Source organism: Phocoena sinus, chromosome 1 (genome assembly GCF_008692025.1).
Source record: "Phocoena sinus isolate mPhoSin1 chromosome 1, mPhoSin1.pri, whole genome shotgun sequence".
Classification (NCBI taxonomy): domain Eukaryota; kingdom Metazoa; phylum Chordata; class Mammalia; order Artiodactyla; family Phocoenidae; genus Phocoena; species Phocoena sinus.
In genome coordinates, this window is record NC_045763.1 from 20,742,933 (window position 1) to 20,751,587 (window position 8,655).

Consider the following 8,655-nt stretch of genomic DNA (forward strand, 5'->3'; position numbering starts at 1 on the left):
ACCTTGCAGCGACCTGGAAGGCTGGACTGTCCATCGGCGAGCTGAGATGGTGGGGCTGGTCCCAGATAGGTCCCAAACGGAGTGGAACTCAAACCCAGCCAGAGTAGATGGCTGCAGGCACCCACCCCACGCGGTGGGCAGCATAGTCTCTTCCTGGCTGTGTTCCCTGAACTGCCAGGTGGAGTGGGGTGTGAGGTCTGGCAAATACATGGTGACCTCCCCCTCCACTATTGAAGCTCAGGAGGCCTCAACTCATCATAGAGAAAATCCTTTAATTGCTCTGCCCCTGCCCCCTCCCCAGGGCAGTCCTGGCACCACTGCTCAGGCTGGCTGCCCTTGCCTTCCCCGGGATGCTGAGGACACCTTGACCTTGTCCACGTCCCAGTCTATCTGCCTCTCTGATGGGGCCACCACAAGATCTAGTGCCCCCTGGTGCCATCGGGCAAGGCAGGCAAGAGACGCCAGGGGCAGGTGGGTGTGAGCAAGGCTGCAGGGCCGTGGTGCATGCAGCCGATGGTGCAGCTTCAGGTGGATGTGCTGCGTGAAGCGACTTGGGCAGACACTGCACTGGAAGGGCCGGGCCCCTGAGTGCAGGCGCAGGTGAGTCGAGGTTGCTGGAGCTGCTGAAGCGTTTGTGGCACATCTGATGGGAATGGGCACTGGCGTCAGCTCTGCCCACCTGGTTGACCCAGGATCTCTGCTCCCCCTCCCCATCTTGAAGATACCCCCCTACCACCTCCCTGTAATGCAGGCCTGGAAGCTTTCCCCCCATGATTCCTCCCCGGGACCCACAGTGTCTGGCAGATTGTAGCCAGTCAGACTGGGTTAGTATCTTGGTTCTTTTACTCCCTGCATGACCTTGTATAGGTGACTTCCCCTCTCTGATCCTTGCTCTCCTTATTGGTAACATGAGAGTATTAATACCTAACCTCATAGGTTTGGTGGACTGAATGAGATAATCACATAGAACCCTTATGCGTGGGGCTGCAGCTTTAGTGGGCGTAATTAACATTTACTGGGAGCTGCTACATGCCAGGAACTGGTCTCGTGTACTAGTCTTCTCCAGGACTCTGGAGAAGCAAGACTAAGTACTACTCCTATATTACAATGAAAACGCAGAGGCTCAGAGAAGTGAAGCCACTAGCCAAAGCTCACACGGCAAGTTGGAGGCAGAGCTAGGATTTGAACCCAGGTAGCCCAGACTATAACCACTATGCTGCTTTTATTTCTGCCTCTTTAAAACAGGGAAAGAGTCTGGGCACTTCTGACCTCCCAAGGGACATGGTGAGGCTCAAAGAGGGAGGGAGCTAACATTGAGCTGATGTTGTAAGTAGTGTTTATATACTTTGCACACACTATAGCATTAACTCCTCCAACTATGCTGGGAAGTAGGCAATGGGTATCCCCAGGACTCCTAACTTCATTCTTCTCCCGCCACAGACATACATCTCTTTTCTCCCCTCCAGGCCCAGGGGGTGACCTCCAATATCACGTCCTGGCCCTTCCCTTCCACCTCCCTCTTTCCCCCAACCCTTGCCTCTAGTCCTGTCTCCACTTGCTCAGGATGGTTGGGGAATGGAGGCCACGGGTGCCATTCCCCAGGGGCCTAGAATTTTTCCACAGCCTGCAGGAGTACAGGGGAGGGGGAGGATGGTCTCACCGGGCACTTGTGGGGCCGCTCCCCAGTATGCACCAGGTGGTGCTTCTGCAGGTGGGCGAACTGGGTGAAGCTCTTCTGGCACAGGGCACACTGGAACGGGCGCTCCCCGCTGTGCACACGCAGATGGACCTGAGCCAGGTGTGGGAGAAATGCTGCCAACTGCCCAGAGCCCTCCAGCAGAGCCGGGGATCCTCTTCAAATCTCTACCCACATCCCCATAGGGCCCCCTTTTGGCATCAAGGCCTCTCAATCCCCCTGCATCTGTATCACCTCCCTGAAGGCCAATCTACCACTCCCCAGGATCCCCTCTCTCTGCTGCCCTGCAAGAGGGGAGATGGCTGTGGTTAGCAGACCAGGTGAGGGGTACCCCGTGTGTGTGTGTGTGTGTGTGTGTGTGTGTGTGTGTATCTTGTGCAGTGCTTCTCGAAGTATGGTCCACAGACCCGCAGCATCAGCATCACCTGGGAGGGTGTTAGAAATGCAGATTCTCAGGCCCCACCCCAGACCAGCTGAATTAAAATCTCTGGGGCTGAGCCTAGGAATATGCATGTTTACTAGCTCTCCAGGTGGTTTGAGGCTCGTTAAAGTTTAAGAATTCATGCCCTAGAGGATGCAGAAGGGCTGTTCTCCAGTAACTGTAACTTTTCCTCAACTTCAGCAGGTGCCAACTCGCGCCTAGCTTCCGGTCTTTGCTGATACACAGAGATGTGCCCATGGTTGCCCCCTGCTGGACGATGCCTATAATGATGCTTACGGCACAGCGCTGATGTGCAGGATCCCACATGAAAAAGGCTGGTTGTCAGGTCTGTGGTCTAGACTCACTAAAATCTACCTGTTCCCCTGCCTGAACTTCAAATAAGTAAACAAGAGGAGGCTTAACTGGGAATCAGAGAGGATGGTTGTTCAAGAAAGGGCTTTGCCCTAGATGTTGAGAGACTGAGATCAAGACCTGACTGCACCATTAAATCAAGGCAACCTTGGGCAAATCTTTTCTCAGTTTCCCTATTTTTAACTTAAATGAGAGGATCTCATAGACAGTCTTTTACTGTGGAGAGGACTCCTCTCTACGGATGTGAAACTGAGGGGCCAAATGAACCAGCCAAGGTCATAGGCCCTAGAGGTTGCCCAGGAGTTCCTTCTGGCTGTAAGGTCCTTGATTCTAGAAGCAGGATGGGAGGGGGGTCATTGAAGGATGCTGAGGGGAGCCATGGAGCCCAGAGGCAGATACCTTGAGGTTGGAGAGCTGCCCAAAGCTCTTGCTGCACACGTTGCACTCATACAGGGTTTTGCCATTCTTTTTCTTCAGCGGATAAGGCAGTGCCGAAGAGCCCGCCTGGGAGCCCGGCGGGGCCGACTTTGCTGGAACCGCCCGGCCAGCATGCTCCAGCCCTGTGGAGTCGGTCCTGGCAGCTGCAGAGCCTGGATTCCGGGCCTGGGAGGGTTGGGTTTGGCCAGAGGCTTGAGAGGCCCCTGCGTAGGGGTGCAGGGTCTCCCCCTGGGTGCTGGAGTGCCCGGCCTCATAGACATTCATCAGCAAGGTGGGCACAGCCATGGTGGTGTAGGAGGTGTTCTGGGGCAGCATGAAGAGGGAGGGACACTGCACAGAAGGTAGGCCCCCACAGGTGACCAGGTAAGGTGAGGGGAGGAGAAGTGGGTACACAGGATAGAACGGGCAGAGGTGGGATGGGAGTTCTTTGGAAATGGGGGTGGGTGGGGGCCAGGAGCAGAAAGCCAAGGGGCTGGGGCTCTTTTTATCTTGCCAAGGGTTTGGGAAAGAGCTGTTGTGAGGAGAGAAGGATGGGCCGGGGGACCCCTCGCCAGCTCTTCCCCGCTGGCTTCCCATCTTGTCCCTGCTCAGAGGGTACTTGGCTGTGAGTTTTTCGCCATTGGAGGAGCCGGCAGGCCGCCTTGGTGGCTGGTGCCCTGAGCAGGAAAGGGAAGACGGTCAGGGCCGCACAGACTTGGGTAAAGTTCTGCTCTGCATCAACCTGCCTGGCTCGGAGCTGAGAGAGGGCTCTAGCCTGCACGGCACCTCCCCTCTCTGGGCTTTCCTGGTCTGCAATTGCCCTTGCCAATAAAAGAGGCTAGAATGTGTGCAGCGCATAATAATTTCAGAGAGTGAAAGCGGTTCAAGAAACCTATTAGACGCACAGGTGGAGAAGTCAAGTGGGCAGTTGGGTGAATTGGTTTGGAGATTAACAGAGCAGCCTGAGCTGGAGACATAAATCTGGGTGCCATGGGCCCAAATGAGATCCCATAAAAGGTGGTCCTAGATCTGCTGTGTCCAAAATGGTAGCCACCAGACACATTTAAATTGATTAAAATAAGTACAGTAAAAACTTCAGTTCCTCACTTGCACTAGCCACACTTAAAAGGCTCAGTAGGTATGGTATCAGACAGCACAAGTACAGAGCATTTCCATTACTGCAGGAAGTTCTATCAAACTGCTACTCTAGATAAAGAGAACAGGAGAGAAGGGGGGAAAGAAGAGAGAGGAGAGGAGAAGAGAGGAGATGGGAACATGGGAGGAGAGGGGAGGGGAGGGATGAGGCGGCGGCTCTGGACTGAGTTCCTGAGCAGGGGAAGACTTAGGAGGTACGTAATGGAGAGCAAGCAAGGGAGACTGAGGTGCAACAGCCAATGAGGTAGGAGTTACACTGGGAGTGATATAAAGTAAAATATTAAATATGTATAAAGATTAAAAAGTAGATTGTCTGCTTGGATCCTCATTTATTCACTCAACCAGCTTTACTGAGCTGCTTTACTCTGTGCTGGGGAAATAAAGGACACAGCAGCATGGTCCCTGCCCTCCAGGTCGAGTTGCATAAGGAAATGGGGTATCGTAAGCAATAAACATAGAACGTAGGTTAGCGAGATTGTACTTTTGTGGGAGAAGAAACTGGCCTCCATGATGTCATAGAGCCAGAAATGGCAGAACCATGACCCCACCCACGACTCCCTGACTCCCAGTCAGGGCTCCTGTCTTATAAAATAGGCCCCTCTAGCTCAAACACTCTAGGCAGACAAAGCGCCACTCTCAACCGCCGGGAATAGCTACGCCTACACCAGATCCCATACCCACGCCTGAGAAAACCACTGCCCACCTCCTCTGCTCACCTCTGCTCACGTGTCACCACCTGAGAGGCCCTCGCACCCCCAGGCAGAGCTCCAGCTCAGAATGTGGCAGTAACACGTGCTTGAGGCACTGTCCTCACGAGTGACACTGGGTCCGCAATGTCTCTCACCCCAAAGCTAACAGTGCTTCCCACCTCCAGCCTCCACCAAGGTGCAGCCCCGTGCCCTGGGCTTACTTGTGCTCGAGGCATCCTCTCTGAGACCCTGCGGGGCTGTGCCCGGGGGTGCCGACTTCAGGGTGCACAGGTATACGTCCGGGCCCTGAGGGCAGGCCAGCAGGGAAGACCTGGCCAGTGCCAGTGGCAAGGGGCACAGCCAGCTGGCACAGGACGGGCCATGGGCATCCACTGTGTCTGGAAGTGGCCTGAAGCCTGGCAAGACCTGGAAGGCAGGGGGGAGGGGCTTGGGGGCCAGGGACTGGGAGTTCCACCCCTAGTTTGGTTTCCAAAGGGGGAGGAGAAGCTAAGACCAACCCCCAACCTACACCCGCCTCCACCATGTCTGTCACTCAAATGGCTTCCCCTTCCCTCATCCGCGTTCCCAAGGGACTCACACGTCCACCCCCAGGGTTACCCTCCCCCTGCCCCAGAACCCCTCACTCAGCCCTGCTCTTCCTCCTCCCCTTCCTTCCTGACCACCCTCAGACTATCTACCTGAATGGAGCCAAGGTGAACGTAGAGAAAATTCTCATCAAAGACTGTGTACCCCACAGGAGGGCCCTGAGCCTCCTCCCTCTAAGGCCCGGGCCACGGTCACACAGCCAAGCTTCCTGCATGGCCCTGTCCCTTCTCATGCCTCACAGGAGAGTCGGGCCCCTGGGGCACGGGAGAGGGTCTCTGGCACTTCCAAAGGCACATTCCCATGATGTGCCGGGGTACGGGTGCTCAGGACCAGGGGAATCTAGGCCCCTTCAGATTTTCCCCCTACTTCTTCCTAACATCCCCTCCTTCCAGAAGCAGCCTGGACTCAAAATTGGGGATGAGACCGCATCTTACCTGATCGCCTTGGCAGAGCTGGAAGTCCGAGTGGGGGGACAGGGAGTCTCCTGTGCTCTCCAGGGGCTTAGTCTTGTGGCAACAACCCAACTCTGGAGCGGGTTCCTCCTTCATGCCCCCACTACCTGCTGGGAAGACAGGTCAGTCACAGGTGAGCAGTGAAGGTCCTCCAAATAAGAGCCTGTCTTCGAGGACTGGCTCTCCCAGGAAACCACTGTGTGACCTTGAGTCAGTCACTGCCCCTCCTGGCCTCAGTTTCCCTATCTGCAAACTGGGAGGGTTGGACTGGCTGATGTGAAAGGACTGTCTCAGCAATGACATGAAAGCCAATGATGCTTTCCTGGTAGGGGCAAGAAGAGGATTGAATGGAGACTGGCCAATCAGAGGCAAAGAGCACAGCTGGCCTGAATCCCATCCCTGGGGAAGAGAGGAGAGAGGAGGGTCCTCATGGAGGTACTTCCAGGTAAGCTCAGAGATCTGAGGAAACATTCCAGACCTCCTCAGGGCCACAGGGAATTGAGAAGCTATTCCAAGACTCTACCAACCACAGGCTCCTCACTGAGGGGCGCCCCTGTCCCCCAGCTCATACACTTCCTCTGAGGAAGCCCCAGTGTCCTGCCACCCAGACTTTCCGGGCTCAGCTTCCTCAGCAGGGGTGGTCTGAGCGAGCGGACCCAGAGTCCCCCGGTCCTGACTGGCCTGACAGGAGGCTGCCCTGTGCCAGCTGTCTGCTCGGCTAGCGCCTCACTTCTCTGCTGCTTTCACTGAGGCCCGCGCAGCCCAGGGACCACGCAGCTCAGCAAGTGTCCCGAGGCCCTTCCCTTTCCCCCCCGTAACCCTCCATAACCCCTGGTTCCCCTCAGAGCCTGGCACCCTCACGCGGATGTCTCATTCCTCCAAAACCCGGTCTCCTCTCCCTCTTCCCTGACTCCTCCCAACCTGCCCCAGGTCTCAGAACACCCTAGAAGGAGAGGCGGCCTGGGTGAGGCTCTTCACCTGGCTCGGCAGAAGTCCCTTCTGGCTGGGGAAGGAAGCAGGTGGGCAGGTGGGCCACCAGCCTCTGTCTGTGTTTGCGGCCCCCGTGGGTGTGAGAGGTGACAGGAAGGCGCTACATTTGAAGTTGCCACAAATAGGAAGGGGGGGCAGGCAAGCAGGCGGGGGCCCTATGGGACCTGACAAGGGCGAGCCGCCCACCTGCCTTTACCTACCTGAGACAACACTGCCAGAGCTTGGGGCCACAGTAAACTTCAGTGTGCGGGCTGGGATGGAGTGGGGTGTGGTTAACTCTGGTTCTCAGAGAACTCAGATGGCTGAGCAGGAGGGGGACAGAGCAGGGCTCAGAGGCTGGAGCTGGGGTCCTTCCAGGGATGCGGGCCCAGCGAGGACAGAGACGGGCAATGATGTTGACAGGGAAGACAGTGACGGTGGTGGCAGGGAAAGAAACAGGCAGAGACAAGAGCAGGCAACATAGGGTGAGGCAGGGGAGAAAGCAGGAATCCGACCTCACACAGCAGGCACCTAGGAGGCAACGAGTACATCTTCCTCCTCTTTGTCCCATCTCTGATTTCTCGGTTCTGGGGAATCCTTTCTCTAATTTAGATAGAATGCCGAGGGACCCCCGCCCCCCCCCCAGCAAGAGATAATTCAAAGACACAGTAAAATGCTTGTAAGGCATGACTAGATATCAAAAGGGAGACCCTTTAGGCCAGAAACAGCTTTAGGCTGAGCAATTTCATCGTTCCTGTGAGCAGGAGAAGGTGCATCACCCCCCGGCCTCACACAAATTCTGCCCGGTTGGTGTGTCCGCAGTGTCTGGCCCAGTGTGGCAGCCCCATCCAGGCCTCAAACTCCACCTGGCCATGCCACCCAGGTGGCATGGAATGCACAGGGACATCTCGAACTCTCCATTGTAGGCAAGGGGCATATTACTCTACCAGCTCAGCCCCTGGTCAGTACTCACTTCCGCTCTGGCCCCCGTCACTTCCTGTCATAATCATTTGCCCATAAAACTGACCCCTACGTGTCTGTGTGTATCTCAAGGTCAGGGACCACTCTTTACTTATTCTTGTTTCCCATGTAGATATTTGCCAGGTTTTTTGGGTGCCCAGCATCTGGAACTTTCTCCCACATGAGTCTGGAGGGAGGCAGAAGGCACATTCCACTATAAAAGCCAAAATGGCCACATGCTGAATTCCTACCTCCTTGCTCCAACACGTGATGCAGGCACATGACCTGGACCAGACTGACCAGATGTGCCCATCCAGACTGTGATCAGAAGCCAGTGGCCCTGGGGCTTCCCTGCTGGTGCAGTGGTTAAGAATCCGCCTGCCAATGCAGGGGACATGAGTTCGAGCCCTGGTCAGAGAAGATCTCACATGCCGTGGAGCAACTAAGCCCGAGCACCACAACCACTGAGCCTGCGCTCTAGAGCCCGCGAGCCACGACTACTGAGCCCGTGTGCCACAACTACTGAGCCTGTGCTCTAGAGCCCGCGAGCCACGACTACTGAGCCCGTGTGCCACAACTACTGAAGCCCGCCCGCCTAGAGCCCGTGCTCTGCAACAAGAGAAGCCACTGCAGTGGGAAGCCCATGCACCGCAACGAAGAGTAGCCCCCGCTCGCCGCAACTAGAGAAAGCCCGCGCACAGCAACAAAGACCCAATGCAGCCAAAAATAAACTAAATAAATTAAAATTTTCTTTTAAATTAAAGAAAAAGAAGCCAGTGGCCTTGAGGTGGCAGGTTGGTGGAGCCCACTCTGTACGTAGATGGTGATGCACCAGCCTCCAGGACAGCAGAGGGAAGAAAGGGGTTCAGAGGGTGTCACCAGTCCTCTCAGGGCTGGTACTGGGGGTGTGGTCCTGGC

At 55.9% G+C, this 8,655-nt stretch overlaps 1 protein-coding gene across 1 annotated transcript; it reads right to left on the reverse strand.

The window, feature by feature from the left end:
* Positions 1 to 271: 271 nt before the first annotated feature.
* On the reverse strand, positions 272 to 6,853 carry ZNF683 (zinc finger protein 683). The gene is given in 8 exon segments (XM_032651898.1): positions 272 to 348; positions 351 to 607; positions 609 to 643; positions 1,661 to 1,789; positions 2,889 to 3,583; positions 4,972 to 5,176; positions 5,791 to 5,915; positions 6,787 to 6,853. Coding segments are annotated over 7 exon segments (1,512 nt in total). The 5' UTR covers positions 5,905 to 5,915; positions 6,787 to 6,853.
* Positions 6,854 to 8,655: the final 1,802 nt, after the last annotated feature.